This window comes from Bubalus bubalis, chromosome 16 (genome assembly GCF_019923935.1).
Source record: "Bubalus bubalis isolate 160015118507 breed Murrah chromosome 16, NDDB_SH_1, whole genome shotgun sequence".
Classification (NCBI taxonomy): Eukaryota; Metazoa; Chordata; class Mammalia; order Artiodactyla; family Bovidae; genus Bubalus; species Bubalus bubalis.
In genome coordinates, this window is record NC_059172.1 from 5,489,508 (window position 1) to 5,510,081 (window position 20,574).

The 20,574-nt window shown below is 38.5% G+C and overlaps 1 protein-coding gene and 1 pseudogene across 1 annotated transcript; one reads left to right on the plus strand and one right to left on the minus strand.

Annotated features, from left to right (window-relative positions):
• The first annotated feature begins 6,351 nt into the window (after window positions 1-6,351).
• Window positions 6,352-7,271, plus strand: LOC102413696 (annotated as a pseudogene).
• Window positions 7,272-14,576: 7,305 nt separating this feature from the next.
• LOC112579620 (olfactory receptor 5T2-like) lies at window positions 14,577-15,536 on the minus strand. The gene has a single exon (XM_025266367.3). It carries the CDS (start codon window positions 15,525-15,527, stop codon window positions 14,577-14,579), a length of 951 nt encoding a protein of 316 aa, XP_025122152.3. The 5' UTR covers window positions 15,528-15,536.
• Between the last annotated feature and the right edge of the window lie 5,038 nt (window positions 15,537-20,574).

Genomic DNA, 20,574 nt, shown 5'->3' on the forward strand with positions numbered 1-20,574 from the left:
AGGGAGGCCTGGCATGCTGCAGTTCATGGGGTCGCAAAGAGTCAGACACGACTGAGTATCTGAACTGAACTGAACAGCTCTGATGTTATATGCAATTGTACTTTTGATTTGAATTTGATAAAATGTCCGTACTACCCAGGTCAATGAAAGGCTCAATGCAGTGCTTATCAAAATAACACTGGTATGTTTTTAAATAAAAAATAAATCCTAAATTTCATGTGGTACCAAGGAAGACTTCAAATATTCAAATAAATCATGTGCAAGAAGTCCAAAGTTGGAGTCATCATGCATCCTGGTTTCAAAATAATATTTGAGTTGAAGAGAAGTACAGGGCACATGACCCAGCAGCTCTCAGCTGAGATGCAATGGTTCCACTCTGCTCTGAGTCAAGCCCGGATTACCCAGTGGGAAGACCAGGAGCTAGAGCACCAGCAAAGTCTAGGCAACAACGTCGAATAAAGGTCACATATGGTCATTAAAGAGGAGGAGATGGTTGGATGGTATCACTGAGTCAATGGACATGAGTTTGAGTAAACTCCAGGAATTGGTGGTGGACAGGGAGGCCTGCTGTGCTGCAGTCCATGGGGTCAGAAATAGTAGGACAGGACTGAGTGACTGAACTCAACTGAGAATACAATCTAACCAAATTGTTTCAAATGAAATTAAATAAGTGGTATTAGAGTCATCTTATGGGAAAAAAACAAGCTTTTTTACTAACCCAATATATCACAGAAAAGTTCATTCATGGATCTGTGGGGACCACACACACGAAGTCATTAACTGTGGTGACACAGATAAAATTCCAGAGTTGGTAACTAGATGAATCCCACTACTATGGAAGCAAACATTTCACATTAAAGGAGACCATACACCAACATGAATCCGCCACGGGTGTATGACAAAACCAATACAATATTGTAAAGTAATTAGCCTCCAATTAAAATAAATAAATTTAAATTAAAAAATAAATTAAAGGAGATCCAGATTATAGTAACTTTACAAAACAGAATAGAGAGAAATAATGGTGTGTTTGTACTACATATAGTATTGGTATAAAGACAGACGTATAGGCCAATAGAACAGAATAAGAAGCTTGCATGTTAATTTACATATAGTCAATTGATATTTGACAAGAGTGTCAACAATACACCAAGGGGAAAGGATAGTCACTTTAGCAAATTGTGCTGGGAAAACTGGGTATTCACATGGAAAAGAATAAAGGTCAACCCTCATCTTTCACCATGCATGAAAATCAAAAGACTTAAACCTAAGACCTGAACTTTAAAAACTCACAGAAGAATATATAAGGGTAAAACTTCATGACACTGTACTTATTAATAATTTCATGGATATGACACAATAAGCACAGGCAACAAAAGCAAAATTAGATAACTAAGAATACATAAAACTAAAAATATATACAGCAAAGGAAAGAGTTAAACAGAGTAATAAGGCACCTTCAGAATGGGAGAAAAATATTTGCAAACCCCTTGAACAGATGTTTTCTTCAAAGTAGATACACAGACAACAGGTTAGTATGAAAAAATAATTAACATCGATAATTATCATGGAAATGCAAATCTAAAATTTTGTTATAAATCAGGGACTAAAGGACTCCATTTATTCAACAAATATTAGCATGCATTCAATCATTCCAGGACTGTTTTCTTTTTTATTGAGTAAATTGTCATGTTGCTATTTTGATCCAGGAGGTAATTAGGACATATTCCTCTTGGAGAATCTCCTGTGGTTTCATCAATAATTGAGTAAGTGGATATAAGCATTTCGAGCTACTTTTAATTTAATTTTATTTTATTTTTTAACTTTACCAAAGCAATTTATAGAGTCAATGCAATCCCTGTCAAGCTACCAACAGTATTCTTCACAGAGCTAGAACAAATAATTTCACAGTTTGTATGGAAATACAAAAAACCTCGAGCTACTTTTATTCACACTGTACCTAAACCTGCCTTTGCTGATCCGCAGGTAAGAGGAAACTTCAGGTCATTTGCAGAATAATTTAATATTTGCAGAATAATAATAAGACATAATATCAGTATCAGATATGACATGCAATCCTGTTAGTTGTTGCCTATACCATAGGTGAATAAATACAACAGAGAAAATAGAAGACATTATATGGTTTTAGTTAAATAAGGATGTGTGTATTTGTGCTCAGTTGTGTCCAACTCTTTGTAACCCCATGGACTGTAATCTACCAGGCTCTTCTGTCCATGGAATTTCCTAGGCAAGAGTACTGGAGTGCATTGCCATTTCCTCCTCCAAGGGATCTTCCCAACAAGGGATCGAACATGCACCTCTGGCAACTCCTGCATTGGTAGTCAGGTTTTTTATTGCTGCACCACCTGAGTGTATTCTTTTATTTACTTGATAGATGACAGAGCAGTTTAAGCCAGAAACAATCATGAAAATGTCTTATTCAAAGAACATTTGTCCTATCAAACTATCTGAGAGATTATCTTTTGCTATAATGAAGAAAACAATTATCCTTTTATTTTTGCCTTTGTGATGTACAAGCTACATCAGATTACTACTGCTTCAGAATGTTTCTCTAGATTTAACATTTAGAAAAATCTCTGAAAAATGAACTTCCCAGATGGTAAAGCATCTGCCTACAATGTAGGAGACCCAGGTTTGATCCCTGGGTTGGGAAGACCCTCTGGAGAAGGAAATGGCAACCCACTCCAGTACTCTTGCCTGGAAAATCCCATGGACACAGAAGCGTTGTAGGCTACAGTCCATGGGGTCGCCAAGAGTCGAACACGACTGAGCGACTTCACTTTTTGAAAAATGCACATCAAAAAGCATGTTTTATTTGTTGGAGAGGTTAAGAATGAAGGGAAAGGACAGGGAGTTTAGAATGGACCTGTATACACACCAATATTTAAAATGGATAACCAAAAAGGACCTACTGTGGAGCACATGGAATTCAGCTCAATGTTATGTGACTGCCTGGATGGGAGGGGAGTTTGTAGGAGAACAGATACATGTATGCATATGGCCAAGTCCCTTTTCTGTTCACATGAAACTATCACAGCAACTTTAATCGGCTATAAACTTATAAAAAATAAAAAGTTAAATAATAAAATAAATAAAATTCTCAGAAATGGAAAGTTTTATTTCACTGAGAGGAGCAAGTGGCAGGTCAGTTTCAGAAAGAAGCCATGGTATTACAGGAGGTTGTGAAAAATAATGAAAAGTGGATGCATTGTGGGGGATACCTGGGATTGGATCTTGGCTCTGACAGTTATGAGAGCTTCTATAAAGGGGAAATAAAGTAACATGTACAAAAGCCCATTACTGTTGCATGTGCTCGGTGCATGGCTGTTATTATTTTTCATCTTCTTTGCAAGCTTTGTGTTTCAAGACTGGATCAATATAGTTGGAATATTTACCTTCTATTAGCATTGTATTTTCAGAAGAAGCTTTAGATTATTTTAGAAGTTGACCCTGTATTATTAAAACCTTTGAGAATCATAGTCATTTCCTCTTTAAAATTCTGAGCCCTTTCAATATATTCTAATAGTCATTTCCTCTTTAAAATTCTGAGTCCTTTCAATATATTCTAATATTGACTCGGTTATATCCAGTATGATTTTCATTTTGGCATCCAGTAGAAAAGCCTGTTTGCAGAGAAATGGAAATGGCAACCCACTCCAGTATTCTTGCCTGGAAAATCCCATGAAGAGAGAAGCCTGGGAGGCTACAGTCCATAGGATCCCAAAGAGTTGGACATGACTGAGCACACACACACACACACACATTTAACATCATAAGTCTTTCACTATCTAAACTTAAACTCACTGTAACATAGAAAATAGAATTATGTGATATGTGTGTGTGTTTTGGTATTACCAGAATACAAAATTTACAAAGCTTCCTTACTCTCTAAAGAAGATACCAGAGGCATGAAGAGTGAATAGGGGAATCAAAATCAAAATCAAATTATGATACATTGCATTTCTTCCTAGCAGAATATTGTTTCGGCATGTATTAAAAATCACAAAACAAATACATGACAAGTAGATAAAGTACAAAATATCTGGATCAAGGATCTGATCACATATATTGTAAAATTATTAGTTATAATATTAATTTTGTAATCCAGCATTTGCTAATGTTTTAAAAATATATATATATCTGGTGATCAAAGTTCAATTATATGGTCATCTTAAATGTGTAACCAAACAAGACATATTTAAAGGAAATTGTTTTACATATTTATATTTGTTGCTTTGCATATTTAATTAGCCTGTGTGACTGTGTATTATTTTATCTGGTTGAGTATGTACATGTATTAGTACTTTGAAGAGGGAAAACTTTAGAGAGCAATATTCACATTGCTCATGGCTCTTAATCATGTGCCTGGCCTGTGAACAAATATTTTCATTTCTTAACCCTGTGTTATTTGTCTTGAATGAACTATATCATTGAAATGATGTTAAGAATCATAATGGGCCTAATCATCTTGTGAATCAAACTCCCATTTAAAAATAATCATTTCAATATTATCAGAAATACTAATTGCCGGGGACCAGCCCCGGCTGATCCAGGGTATTCGAAGGAGAGACGGCTAGGCGAGGGTCAGGGAATAACTGCTTAATTACACTTTAATTAAGGATACAAAGAGTAATAGAATAAGGATAGCTCAGTGAGGAAATTCAGTGGAGAAAAGCGGCTGAAATAAGGATAGCTCAGTAAGAAAATTCAGTGGAGAAAAGAAGCTGAGTGGCTTGGTTTACGCAGAAAATCAATATAACCCGTGACACCAGGTTAGCTCTGACCACGGAGGCCGCAGGCGCCCTCTCGAATAGCGGAAGGTGCCCCACCTTAGACACCTTCTCGAGTGGGTCTTAGAAGCCCAGGCAAATAAATGGTCACAGAGGACATCCGCGCTCCAGATGGACACTCAGCTGGAATTTGGGGGAGAGAGTGACATGGGGAGACCAAGTTTCAGTGAACAAGGCCCGCACTTTATTTTCCAAAGTAGTTTTTATACCTTAAGGTATGCATAGAGGATAATGGGGGAAGGGGTGGAGTCATGCAAGGACAGCAGTTCCTGGTTCTAATCTAAGCCAGGCTTTCAAACTTATCATATGCAAAAGTTCAGGTGATTGACATCATCTTCTGGCCCGGAGGCCTGTTAACATTTTAAGAAACTTATTTTTCTCTAAAGGTGATTATTCCAAAGTCAGGCACCAGCCTTCCAAAAAGCATTGGACAAAGCTGCATTTTACATTTCTATACACCCATTATATCAATCAATACACTGCCAAGGACACAGTAGGTAAGGAGTATGGAGACTTAGCAGCAAACATTGGCCCAACAAGTGAAAAACCCTTCACCAATACATTTTCTAATCAATCTTTTAACTACTCAAAGGAATCTGTGTTTAGGCAGTTTAGAACATCTCCTGCCTCTCACAGTTGGGAGGCTCTGAACAATCACATGTGGCCGGAAAAACCTATTCAGGCAGGCTAGAGGATTTCCAAAGGAGTTTGTAGGTTAAAACACTGTCACATCCAAGAATTATTAACTGGAGCTGTAAGCTAACTCTTTTTTTCAGAGAGAGGTAGTGGGAGACAGCCCCCCGTAAAGTCAGAGGTGTAGGTGAAAGCACAAAGCAGAAAGTAGGCAGACTCTGGTTTTGGGGGTAGATGCTCGAGAATTTCCAGGGGGACTCCTGAGGCTCGATCCCGCCTTTGCGTATGCCGAGCCTCCTTCCTCATGACCTTTGTCATGGGCGGAGTGCCTCACGCTGGCTCCCGGCAGTGATAGAATTCCAGTTAAACTATTACAGATCCTCACTCAATATGCAATATGCCGGCTCCCAGCAACTAATGTTCTGATTCTACAGTTGACTAGATAGTAATTGCAAGCCATTTTACACAACAACTGAAAGTTGTGGAATGCTACTATTCTGTTCCAAGGATCTGTACACTGATACGCTATCTTATGTGTTTGGATATCAGAGGGAAATTATATTTTATTCAATCATTTGGTGTGTTTTAATGTGATTTAGTATGAGAAAAGATAATAGAATGCAGTGACAGATTAACCAGTTAGCCTGATGGTTTTATAAATTACATGGATTCAAGAAGTAAGTGAACACATAAACATTGGTATTTGATTCTCCAGTGAACAGCATGGACACTTTACTCACTGCTTTGTCACTGTCTTCTGATCAACAACTCGGAAATGAGACATCCCCCAAAATAAATATGAGAGCATATGTCAAAATCCTTTAAGCCACATTACTGAGTCACAGTGTTTTTATTATTTTAAAATAATTGTAATTTTATGTTTAAATCTGTTCCATGAGGAGTCACCATGAAGAATACCACTGAAGTTATTATGTTTGTACTGAAAGGTCTCACAGATAATCCTGAAATACAATTTATCCTATTCTTCCTATTTCTAGCAATTTATCCCTTTATTTGATTGGAAATTTAGGACTGGTTGTATTGGTCATTGGGGATTGCTGGCTCCACAACCCCATGTACTATTTTCTGAGTGTGCTGTCATTTGTTGATGCCTGCTATTCTTCAGTAATCACACCAAAAATGTTAGTAGATTTTATGTCAAAAAACAAAATCATTTTATTGCCTGAATGTGCAGCACAGATGTTTCTCTCCACTACTTTTGGGACCACAGAATGCTTTCTTCTGGCTGCAATGGCATATGATCGCTATGTGGCCATCTACGATCCCCTCCTGTATTCAGTCAGCATGGCTCCCAGAGTCTACGTGCCACTCATCATTGCTTCCTATGTTGGAGGCATCGTGCATGCTACTGTACACACAGTGGCTACTTTCAGCCTCTCCTTCTGTGCCTCCAATGAAATCAGGCATATCTTCTGTGACATCCCTCCCCTCCTCACTATTTCTTGCTCTGACACTCACACAAAACAGCTTCTGCTCTTCTACCTTGTGGGCTCCATTGAGATAGTCACTGTCCTGATTGTCCTGATCTCCTATGGCTTCATTCTGTTGGCCATTCTGAGGATGCGTTCTGCTGAAGGGAGAAGGAAAGTCTTTTCTACTTGTGGCTCTCACCTAACTGGAGTGTGCATTTCTCATGGGACAATCCTCTTCGTGTACGTGAGGCCAAGTTCCAGCTATGCCTTGGACCATGACATGATTGTGTCCCTCTTTTACAGAGTTGTGATTCCCATGCTGAATCCCATCATCTGTAGTTTAAGGAATAAAGATGTAAAAGAGGCAATGAAGAGAATGTTCTGGAAAATTTAATTTAGCTGTAAAGCATATTTTCACAGTAAAAATTAAAGTTAAAAAAATTGAGGGTAAGGTTCTTCTATGCCTCAGTATCAAGAAGATATGCTGAAAATATTTTTACATTATGAATGCATTTCTTTTCTCCCTGGATGTTTTAAAACAAAGATCAACCCTCTATCTATACTATATTTATATGCAGACAAACCCATTTGCTATCACCCATGTGCTTCTCAGTGTGTTCCTACCAATATGTGTATATATGTATGCAGAAGCTGTACTGACTGACAGAACACTAGCACAGTCAAGGACATATGTATATATAATCTTTATTTTATTATGTTTATTATTTTATCCCCATATAACTTGGGTATATAGCCTCCAATTTGCAATTATAAATAGTATTATAAATATAAATGACTAGCTTTATCAAATACTATTTGATCAATAGCAAAACCGTAGCTGAAATGACCTCATAACCTGGAGTCACTGGTATTTGACTTGGCCTCCATTCTTAGATTTATACATTGTCAGTCATCTAATCCCAGTCTGTGGTTTGGGGACCATAGATAACATGTTCAAATTCCTGGTGTTACTACCATACTGATTTGAGGAAGCCGTTCCTCCTTATTTTAATTTTTTTCAAAGCACAAGCATTATATCCACCTTTGATTTCTCACAGATAATAAAGTCTATGCATTAACACTTACAGAGATCATACTTACATTCAAAAATGACAAAAGAAAACACATGAGTGAGAATGTAAGAAGTTGAGTCCAAGGAAATTTAGCTTATATGTTGTTAAATGTTACCTTACATTAGTGCATCCTATAAGATAAATCCACTGTTTAACATGGATAATGGAAATGTAGAGTCTTTCATGCCATTTTTCTGTATATTTGTATCTGTGTGTGTGTTTCTTACAAATATTTTTGAAAGGTGAGATTTTGTGATCCAGTGATCCACTGTGTTACAGTTTTGTCTGACCAAGATATGTTTATTATATAGCATACAGAAGATTTAGGAAATTAAAAAAAAACCCTCTTGTACAATAAATAATAAGCTTCAAATGAGAGATCAAGTTGCAAAATAACACATCAGTAAGAATGGAAAATTGAGAAACAAAGAATTAGAGAATCTTAACAATGTTATGTGTGTGTGTGGTCAGTTGTTTCTGATACTGTGTGACAACAAGAACTCTAGCCAATCAGGCTCCTCTGTCCATGGGATTTCCCAGCAAGAATTCTGGAGTGGATTGCCATTTCCTACTCTTGGGGTTCTTCCAGACCCAGGGATGAAACCCACATTTCCTGTATCTCCTGCATTGGCAGACATATTCTTTACCACTGAACCACCTGAAAGCCCAACATTGTTATAGAAATACTGAATCAGGGGAGAAGTTGGCAGAGCTATGAACAGACGAAGGTCTTGTTAACTCTGCATGGTGCAGACAGTGTCACTGGTTACATGACAGATAAGATACAAAGGACACCAGAGGAAGCAACAGTGCAACATTCAAGACTTTATATCATTGTAAAAAGTGACTTCATGGTAAAAAATCTTTGGAACTTCCTTTCTATGGTCTGCAATTTATCTGTTATTTTGTTAATTTTAGAGCCAAGAATATACCATAACTTTATTAATTTTAGGACTAAGTTGATGAAGAAAGAACAGCTGTGCCCTGCACTAAAGTAGTGAGTATTCTAGAAAATGATATGTAGGTTGTCTCTGTTTCTTTATCAAAGTCAAAATGATTTAAATAATCATATTACCATAAAACTATGGGCCTTGGAACAAAAATCTCATACTTTATTTCAGAATTTCAGGATTGATATTGTATACATTCATTCCTTCACTTATTCACCATTCATCTCTTTCAGTCAGTCAGTTAGCAAGTAACTTTTGAACATCTATTGTTCAAAAGTAGAGTTTGGGCTTATTTTAGAAGCTATTAATACAAAGGTAATTTATTTAGACATACTCTATATCCCACAATACTTATAGACCAGGAACTTGCAAAAGGAGAAAGGGCAAAGGATGAAGGGAAAAATATACCCAACTGAATGCAGATTTCCAGAGAATAGCAAGGTAAGAAAGGCTTCTTAAGAGAGCAATATAAAGAAATAGAGAAAATAATAGAATGGAGAAAGACTTCAGATCTCTTCAAGAAAATTGGAGATACTAATGGAACATTTCATGCAAAGATGGACTCAGCAAAGAACAGAAACGTCAAGGACCTAACAGCAGTAGAAGAGATCAAGAAGAGGTGGCAAGAATACACAGAACATTATACAAAAAAGTTCTTAATGAGCCAGATAACCACAACAGTGTGCTCATTCACCTAGAGCTAGACATCCTGGAGGATGAAGTCAAGTGGGCCTTAGGTAGCATTACTACAAACAAAGCTAGTGGAGGTGATGGAATTCCAGTTGAACTAATTCAAACCCTAAAACTGATGCTGTTAAAGTGCTGCATTCAATATGCCTGGAAATTTGGAAAACTTGGCAGTGGCCACAGGGCTGGAAAAGGTCAGTTTTCATTCCATTCCCAAAGAAAGACAATGCCAAAAAATGTTCAAGCTACCAAACAATTGCTTTCATTTCACATGCTGTCAAGGTAATGCTCAAAATCCTTCAAGTCAGGCTTCAGCAGTGCATGAACCGAAGATGTACACCCTGGATATAGAAAATGAAGAGGAACTAGAAGTCAACTTGTCTAACATCTGTTGGATTATAGAAAAAGAGAATTAAAAAAAAATCTACTTCTGCTTCATTGACTTTGCTAAAGTCTTTGACTGTTTGGATTGCAACAAACTGTGGCAAGTTCTTAAAAAAAGTGAAGTTGCTCAGTTGTGTCTGGCTTTTTGCACCCTATGTACTGTACCCTGCAAGACTCCTCTGTCCATGGAATTTTCCAGGTCAGAATATTGGAAAGCGTTGCTATTTCCTTCTCCAGGGGATCCTCCTGACCAAGGGATCAAACCCGGGTCTCCTACACTGCAAGCAGACTCTTTACCCTCTAAGCCATCAGGAAAATTCTTAAAGAGATGGGAATACCATACCATCTTACCTGCTGCCTGAGAAATCTGTATGCAGCCAAGAAAATTTTACAAATGGACATGGAACACTGGACTGGTTCAAATATGAGAAAGGAGTATTAAGGTTGTATATTGTCACCCTGCATATTTAACTCATATGTAGAGTACATCATATTAAATACAGGGCTGGATAACTCACAAGCTGGAGTCAAGATGGCAGGGAGTAATATCAACAACCTCAGCTATGCAGATGATACTATTCTGATGAAAAAAACCAGCAGGGACTAAAGCGGTTGAAAGAAGAGAGTGAAAAAGCAGGCTTAAAATGCAACATTCAGAAAACTAAGTTGATGGCATCTGCTCCCATCAGTTCAGTCCCTCAGTGGTGTCTGACTCTGTGACACCATGGACTGCAGCATGCTAAGCCTCCCTGTCTGACATGAACTCCCGGAGTTTACACAAACTCATATCCATTGAGTCAGTGATGCCATCCAACCATCTCATCCTCTGTCGACCCCTTCTCCTCCCACCTTCAACCTTTCCCAGCATCAGGGTCTTTTCAAATGAATCAGTTCTTAGCATCAGATGGCCGAAGTATGGGAGTTTCAGTTTCAGCATCAGTCCCTCCAATGAACACCCAGGACTGATCTCCTTCAGAATGGACTGGTTGGATCTCCTTGCAGTCCAAGGGACTCTCAAGAGTCTTCAACACCACAGTTCAAAAGCATCAATTCTTTGGCATCCAGCTTTCTTTATAGTCCAACTCTCACATACATACATGACCACTGGAAAAACCATAGCCTTGACTAGATGGACCTTTGTTGACAAAGTAATGTCTCTGCTTTTGAATATGCTATCTATGTTGGTCATAACTTTTCTTCCAAGGAATAAACATCTTTTAATTTCATGGCTGAAGTCACAATCTGCAGTGATTTTGGAGCCCCCCAAAATAAAGCCTGTCACTATTTCCACTGTTTTCCCATCTATTTGCCATGAAGTGATGAGACTAGATGCCATGATCTTAGTTTTCTGAATATTGAGTTTTAAGCCAACTTTTTACTCTCCTCTTTCACTTTCATCAAGAGGCTCTTTAGTTCTTCTTCACTTTCTGCCATAAGGGTGGTGTCATCTGCATATCTGACGTTATTGGTATTTCTCCCAGCAGTCTTGATTCCAGCTTGTGCTTCATCCAGTCCAGCATATCTCATGATGTACTCTGCATAAAAGTTAAATACGCAGGGTGACAATATACAGACTTGAAATATTCCTTTCTTGATTTGGGACCAGTCTGTTTTTCCATGTCTAGTTCTAACTGTTGCTTCCTGACCTGCATACAGACTTCTCAGAAGGCAGGTCAGGTGGTCTGGTATTCCCATCTTTACAAAATTTCCACAGTTTGATGTTATCCACACAATCGAAGGCTTTGGCATGTTCAATAAAACAGAAGTAGATATTTTTTCTGGAGCTCTCTTGCTTTTTTTCCTCACTAAACAGAAATCAGCAATATAGATGGCTGCAGGGAACTGCACTCAAGTGATTAAATTCATTCTAATGAGGATCTCAGACCATTCAGAACTCCAGATTCCTCTTTTCTGGGTGTTTCTGGTCATCTATGAAATGAACATGACAGGGAACCTGGGAATCGTCATCCTCACCAGTGTGGACTCTCAGCTTCAAATTCCCATGTACTTTTTCCTTAAGCACTTGGCTATCATCAATTTGGGCAATTCTTCTGTCATTGCCCCCAAAATGTTGGTTAACTTCTTGGTTACAAAAAAACCATATTTTGCTATGCATGTGCAGCCCAGCTGAGTGGATTCATAGCTTTTGTTGTGGCTGAGATTTTCATGCTGGCTGCCATGGCCTATGACAGCTGTGTGGCTATTTGCAGCCCCCTGCTCTACCGGGTGGTGGTTTCTCCACGGATCTGCCTTCTCCTGGTGGCCCTTATACATGTCTGCAGTCTGACCACAGCACTGATGATTTTTCCTGTGTGTTTACCATGTCATATTGTTCATCCAATGTGATCAGCCATTTTTATTGTGATTATGTCCCTTTGTTGCTGCTGCTGCTGCTAAGTCGCTTCAGTTGTGTCCAACTCTGTGCCACCCCATAGGTGGCAGCCCACCAGGTTCCCCTATCCCTGGGATTCTCCAGGAAAGAATGCTGGAGTGGGTTGCCATTTCCTTCTCCAATGCATGGAAGTGAAAAGGGAAAGTGAAGTTGCTCAGTCGTGTCTGACTCTTCGCAACCCCATGGACTGCATCCTACCAGGCTCCTCCATTCATGGGAGTTTCCGGGCAAGAGTACTGGAGTGGGTTGCCATTGCCTTCTCTAGGGAATCTTCCTGATCCAGGGATCGAACCCACATTTCTAGTGTCTCCTGCATTGGCAGGCTAATTCTTTACCATAGCACCATGTGGGGAACCATAATTCTATGTACTTCTAGTCTATTATTTATAAATTTAACAGATGCATAACTGTATCTATTTTCTCTGTTTATGGTTAGTTTTTTTTTCCTATATTAGTGTTTATTTTTCTTTAAAACTAAAATTTTAAAGCATAAAATTTATTTTTATGATATTGAATTATGTTTAAGAATCTCTTCAATGCTGAATGATACACACACATGCATACACACACAGTATTCAACAACACTTTTGCATAGTTTGGATATGCAACTATAACTAATATGTGAACATGGTTTAGTTTTGATATTTAGTAGAAGAAACCATATGAATAGCAGTGAGGAGAGTATCCCAAACAGGAGAAAACAGAGCAGATATATTGCATAGGAATAAATACAATAACAGCTTCTCTGATGGCTCAAGCAGTGAATAAGAACCTGCCTGCAATGCAGGAGACCCAGGTTCAATTCCTGGGTCAGGAAGACACCCTGAAGTAGGAAATGGCAACTCATTTCAGTATTCTTGCCTAGAGAGTTCCATGGACAGAGGAGCCTGGCAGGCTATAGTCCGTGGAGCCGCACAGAGATGGAGAAGACTGAGCTACTAGCACTTTCAAATACAGGTAACATAGGTAAGGGAATTCTGCACAAGAACTGTTGAATTATAATTTAAACTTAATCCCAATTCAGAAAAGTATCATTAGGTGGGACTCTAAATCTCAGAAAATTGTCTTGGATTTAAAAATAAGGATGCTCCTTTAAGAAGAGAAAGAGTTTTTGCAAAATTGTGATTAAAATTAATAAATATAAATGAGTGAAAGCAGGAAAGGAGAGCACTACATCTTACAGTTATCTCTGAAGGACACATGTCCTCGCAATGAAAATGAGGTCTATTGGAAACAAGGCTTAAACATGCATGTAGGAGGGACCCTTCTGTAATGAGGTTCTTGGGCCTGAACATGAGGAGTGGGGGTTTCTGCAGAGGCATATCAGAGTTGAAAGGGTCCAAGGAACAGAGAGCTAAAATCTGAGTCAGCACCAGACCTGTAATCAAATCCATAAAGGTGGATTGGGGCTGAGCTGTGGAAAGAACCGAATACACAGGCCAGTTATACACTACTCTCTGAATTGTGTTTGTCTTTTTTTAATGTGTGATCGTGATAGATGTCAATGCCTGGACTTTATTTTCTGTGAGAAATTAAAGATTTGTTTAGCACTCAAGCTCTCAATGAAATAACAAAAATGGAAGAAATACATCCTTACAAATCAGCATGGTAGTTAACACCAGGAATTTGAACATGTTACCTGTGGTCCCCAAACCACAGACTGGGATTAGATAGCTGCCAATGAATAAATCTAAGGATAGATCAGAATGCTTTGAAATGAATTCAGATACCAATGACTCCATGGTATGGGATCATATGGACTGTGGGTTTGCTATTGATTAGTTGGCATTTGATCAAGCTAGTCAGATATAATGTTAATTACAGTTGTGAATATTGGGGACTATACTTTCAAGTTATATCAAGATGAAAGAAGAAAAGAATATATAATATGCTAAAGAAAAGTTACATACACATATGTCTGCGTGTGTTTGTGTTATATCCATCAGCATGCTTTTACATACAAACGTTTATAGGTGTGTGTGCATGTGTGTTTGAGTGTGTGTGTGGACACCTCTATCAATGGGATAATATTAAGGCACAAATGGATGTTACAATTTTTGTGCATATAAAAATAACATAGATAGAAGGTTAGCTATGATGTTTATATTAAAATATCCAGGAAGAAGAGAAATATATTAATAAGATAAAATGAAACATTTTCATCATATCTTCTTGGTATTATGGTACATAACATTACTCTCGATATTTTTAGGTTAATTTTTACTCTGATAATATACTTTATTGATAAAGCATTTTTTTACAAACACCCTCTTCATTGCCTCTTTTACATCTTTGTTCCTTAAACTATAGATGATGGGATTCAGCATTGGAATCACAATCCTATAAATTATAGACACAATCATATCATGATCTGTGGCATAGCTGGAACTTGGTCTCACATACATGAAGAGAACAGTACCATGACAAATGGATACTCCAGTTAAGTGAGAACCACATATAGAAAACACTTTCCTTCTCCCTACAGCAGATGTCATCCTCAGAACGGTCAGCATAATGAAACCATAGGAGATGAGGACAATCAAGACAGTGACTATCTTAATAGAGCCTGCAAAGTAGAAGAGCAGAAGCTGGTTTGTGTGAGTGTCAGAGCAAGAAATAGCGAGGAGGGGAGGGCTGTCACAGAAGACATGTCTGATTTCATTGGATTCACAGAAGGATAACCTAAAAGTAGCCACTGTGTGTACAGAAGCATGCAAGACGCCACCAACACAGGAAGTAATGATGAGTGGCACGTAGACTCTGGGAGCCATGCTGACTGAATACAAGAGGGGGTTGTAGATGGCCACGTAGCGATCATATGCCATTGCAGCCAGAAGAAAGCATTCTGTGGTCCCAAAAGTAACAGCATGAAACATCTGTGTTGCACATTCAAGGAAGGAAATGACTTTGTTCTTTGACATAAAGTCTGCTAACGTTTTGGGGGTAATAACTGAGGAATAGCAGGCATCCACAGATGAAAGCACACTCAGAAAATAGTACATGGGGCTGTGGAGCCGGCGATCCCCAACCAGTCCTAAATTTCCAATCAGTGTGAAGAGGTAAACTGTTAGAAACAAGAAGAATACGATGATTTGCAGTTCAAGACTGTCTGTGAAGCTTTTCAGTAAAAAGGATGTTACTTCGGTGACATTCTTCATCTTCATACCTCATGGAACAAATTGAGGAAGATTTTCAAAAAATTGCAATTTATTTCCTACCAAAAGAATGAATAACATTGTGATTCAATAGAATGTGATTTGTGTCCTCATATTTATTTTTTGCCACAGTATAATTTCCCAGTTGTAGATCAGAACATGGTGACAAGACAGTGGGTCAAGCATTCATGCCACGCACTGAAGACTCAAATGGGAAAATATGTGTATTCATTCACTCACAGGCTGAATTCATGCCATCTAAATCCATTAGATACATCAGTTAATTTACCACTGAATTCTATTAGTTGTTTCCATATTAAATTAGCTTAAAACACCAAATCATTGGTTAAAATCAATTTCCTTCTTACATACAATAACATGACCTAGTGTATCAGTGTGCAGATACCTGGAATAGGATATCAGCATTCTAGTTACTTTCAATAACTATGTAAAATTATTTGTTATAATTTGTTTATCTATAGAATGAAATCATTAATATTGATTTAACAAAGTGGAGTACATCAAACTTGATTGACAAATATTGTAACATAAAATACACTAATAAAACTGAATATTCAAAATGATGGTAAATCACATCAAATCAGATCAGATCAGTTGGTCAGTCATGTCCGACTCTTTGCAACCCCATGAATCGCAGCGCACCAGGCCTCCCTGTCCATCACCAACGCCTGGAGTTCACCCAGAATCACGTCCATCGAGTCAGTGATGCCATCCAGCCATCTCATCTTCTGTCGTCCCCTTCTCCTCTTGCCCCCAATCCCTCCCAGCATCAGAGTCTTTCCCAATAAGTCAACCCTTCGCATGAGGTGTCCAAAGTACTGGAGTTTCAGCTTTAGCATCATTACTTCCAAAGAAATCCCAGGGCTGATCTCCTTTAGAATGGACTGGTTGGCTCTCCTTGCAGTCCAAGGGACTCTCAAGAGTCTTCTCCAACACCACAGTTCAAAAGCATCAATTCTTCGGCACTCTGCCTTCTTCACAGTCCAACTCTCACATCCATACATGACCACAGGAAAAACCATAGCCTTGACTAGACGAACCTTTGTTGGGAAAGTGATGTCTCTGCTTTTGAATATGCTCTCTAGGTTGGTCATAACTTTCCTTTCAGTGAGCAAGCATCTTTTAATTTCATGGCTGCAGTCACCATCTGTAGTGATTTTGGAGCCCAGAAAAATAAAGTCTGACACTGTTTCCACTGTTTCCCCATCTATTTCCCATGAAGTGATGGGACTGGATGCCATGATCTTCGTTTTCTGAATGTTGAGCTTTAAGCCAAATTTTTCACTCTCCACATTCACCTTCATCAAGAGGTTTTTTAGTTTCTCTTCATTTTCTGCCATAAGGGTGGTGTCATATGCAAAACTAAGGTTATTGATATTTCTCCCGGCAATCTTGATTCCAGCTTGTGTTTCTTCCAGTCCAGCGTTTCTCATGATGTACTCTGCACAGAAGTTAAATAAACAGGGTGACAATATACAGCCTTGACGTACTCCTTTTCCTATTTGGAACCAGTCTGTTGCTCCATGTCCAGTTCTAACTGTTGCTTCCTGACCTGCATACAAATTTCTCAAGAGGCAGATCAGGTGGTCTGGTATTCCCATCTCTTTCAGAATTTTCCACAGTTTATTTTGATCCACACAGTCAAAGGCTTTGGCATAGTCAATAATGCAGAAATAGATGTTTTTTCTGGAACTCTCTTGCTTTTTCAGGACCCAGAGGATGTTGGCAATTTGATATCTGGTTCCTCTGCCTTTTCTAAAACCAGCTTGAACATTAGGAAGTTCACAGTTCACATATTGCTGAAGCCTGGCTTGAAGAATTTTAAGCATTACTTTACTAGCATGTGAGATGAGTGCAATTACGTGGTAGTTTGAGCATTCTTTGGCATTGCCTTTCTTTGGGATTGGAATGAAAACTGACCTTTTTCCAGTCCTGTGGCCACTGCTGAGTTTTCCAAATTTGCTGGCATATTGAGTGCAGCACTTTCAAAACATCATCTTTCAGGATTTGAAATAGCTCAACTGGAATTCCATCACCTCCACTAGCTTTGTTCATAGTGATGCTTTCTAAGGCCCACTTGACTTCACCTTCCAGGATGTCTGGTTCTAGGTCAGTGATCACACCATCATGATTATCTGGGTCGTGAAGATCTTTTTTGTACAGTTCTTCTGTGTATTCTTGCCACCTCTTCTTAATATCTTCTGCTTCTGTTAGGTCCATACCATTTCTGTCCTTTATCGAGCCCATCTTTACATGAAATGTTCCTTTGGTATCTCTGATTTTCTTGAAGAGATCTCTAGTCTTTCCCATTCTGTTGTTTTCCTCTATTTCTTTGCATTGATTGCTGAAGAAGGCTTTCTTATCTCTTCTTGCTATTCTTTGGAACTCTGCATTCAGATGTTTATATGTTTCCTTTTCTCCTTTGCTTTTCACTTCTCTTCTTTTCACAACTATTTGTAAGACCTCCCCAGACAGCCATTTTGCTTTTTTGCATTTCTGTTCCATGGGGATGGTCTTGATCCCTATCTCCTGTACAATGTCATGAACCTCATTCCATAGTTCATCAGGCACTCTATCTATCAGATCTAGGCCCTTAAATCTATTTCTCACTTCCAGTGTATAATCATAAGGGATTTGGTTTAGGTCATACCTGAATGGTCTAGTGGTTTTCCCTACTTTCTTCAATTTAAGTCTGAATTTGGCAATAAGGAATTCATGGTCTGAGCCACAGTCAGCTCCTGGTCTTGTTTTTGCTGACTGTATAGAACTTCTCCATCTTTGGCTGCAAAGAATATAATCAATCTGATTTCAGTGTTGACCATCTGGTGATGTCCATGTGTAGAGTCTTCTCTTGTGTTGTTGGAAGAGGGTGTTTGTTATGACCAGTGCATTTTCTTGGCAAAACTCTATTAGTCTTTGCCCTGCTTCATTCCGTATTCCAAGGCCAAATTTTCCTGTTACTCCAGGTGTTTCTTGACTTCCTACTTTTGCATTCCAGTCCCCTTTAATGAAAAGGACATCTCTTTTGGGTGTTAGTTCTAAAAGGTCTTGTAGGTCTTCATAGAACCATTCAACTTCAGCTTCTTCAGCGGTACTGGTTGAGGCATAGACTTGGATTACTGTGATATTGAATGGTTTGCCTTGGAAACGAACAGAGATCATTCTGTCATTTTTGAGATTGCATCCAAGTACTGCATTTCGGACTCTTTTGTTGACCATGATGGCTACTCCATTTCTTCTGAGGGATTCCTGCCACAGTAGTAGAAATAATGGTCATCTGATTTAAATTCACCCATTCCAGTCCATTTCAGTTCGCTGATTCCTAGAATGTCGACATTCACTGTTGCCATCTCTTGTTTGACCACTTCCAATTTGCCTTGATTCATGGACCTGACATTCCAGGTTCCTATGCAATATTGCTCTTTACAGCATCGGACCTTGCTCCTATCATCAGTCACATCCACAGCTGGGTATTGTTTTTGCTTTGGCTCCATCCCTTCATTCTTTCTGGAGTTATTTCTCCCCTGATCTCCAGTAGCATATTGGGCACCTACTGACCTGGGGAGTTCCTTTTTCAGTATCCTATCATTTTGCCTTTTCATACTCTTCATGGGGTTCTGAAGGCAAGAATACTGAAGTGGTTTGCCATTCCCTTCTCCAGTGGACCACATTCTGTCAGACCTCTCCACCATGACCCACCCATCTTGGGTGGCCCCACGGGCATGGCTTAGTTTCATTGAGTTAGACAAGGCTGTGGTCCTAGTGTGATTAGATTGACTAGTTTTCTGTGAGTATGGTTTCAGTGTGTCTGCCCTCTGATGCCCTCTTGCAACACCTATCATGTTTAGATAATGTTAAATTAGGCTGGTCCTACAGAGTAGCAGCCTCTCAGATTGTAATATTTTATGAGCTTTTCCCAAATTCTTTCTAACTTTTTAGCTCTTCTTAGGTGTAGCCAAAAGAATAATGAAGATTTTTTTTAAATGATGGGCCATGATTAAATTATTATATGACAACATATTTCATTCAAATGTATTTCTCCATTTTTTTTGCATTACATTGTGTTTTTTCTTTTACTAAATAATCACTCATATGTATTACATTTGGATATATAAAGTCTTTGCTTTTCAACTGACTCAGGACCTGTGGTGAAAATGTAAAGATTTTTCTGAAAAACAAAACAAAACATTTTTTTTTCCAAATTATTATTCTTGTTTAGATATTGTTTACTGTGGATCTAGTGAATTATCAACTAGACAAGCTGAGTCATAGTTAAAGTCACTTGTAAAAAATTGTAACTAAACTATGATCGGAGAAGGCAATGGCACCCCACTCCAGTACTCTTGCCTGGAAAATCCCGTGGACGGAGGTACCTGGTAGTCTGCAGTCCACGGGGTCGCTAAGAGTCGAACACGACTGAGCGACTTCACTTTCACTTTTCACTTTCATGCATTGGAGAAGGAAATGGCAACCCACTCCAATGTTCTTGCCTGGAGGATCCCAGGGACGGTGGAGCCTGATGGGCTGCTGTCTATGGGGTTGCACAGAGTCAGACACGACTGAAGCGACTTGGACTTGGCAGCAGCAAACTATGACAATAATTAACCAACAAAAATTTAATACTTTATTTTATTTGATGCATATATTCATCTATATGAGAGACAACAGCTATTGATGAAAGGATTACGCAACATATCTGATATTGTTAGGTCCAAACTCCTAAAGTACTCAGCAAATGCCTGAAACTGTCTCTTACCTGTGGATTGGCAAAAGCAGGTTTTGATATACTCTGAATGTAATTAACTCAAACTGCTTATATCTACTTACTCAACTGCTGATCAAACCACAGGAGAGTCTCCAAGGGGAATACACTCCAATTATGATCTGGTTCAAAATAGCAACATGATGATTCACTCAATAAAAAAGAAAATAGATTGAAATAATTCATGACCTAATAATATTTGTTGAATAAATAAAGTCATTCAGCCTCTGATTTATAATAATGCTTTATATTTGTATTTCCCTAATAACTAGT

Bases quoted from the DNA above. Each gene is read 5' to 3' on its own strand.
- LOC112579620 (XM_025266367.3), bottom strand. From the start codon at position 15,527: ATGAAGATGAAGAATGTCACCGAAGTAACATCCTTTTTACTGAAAAGC.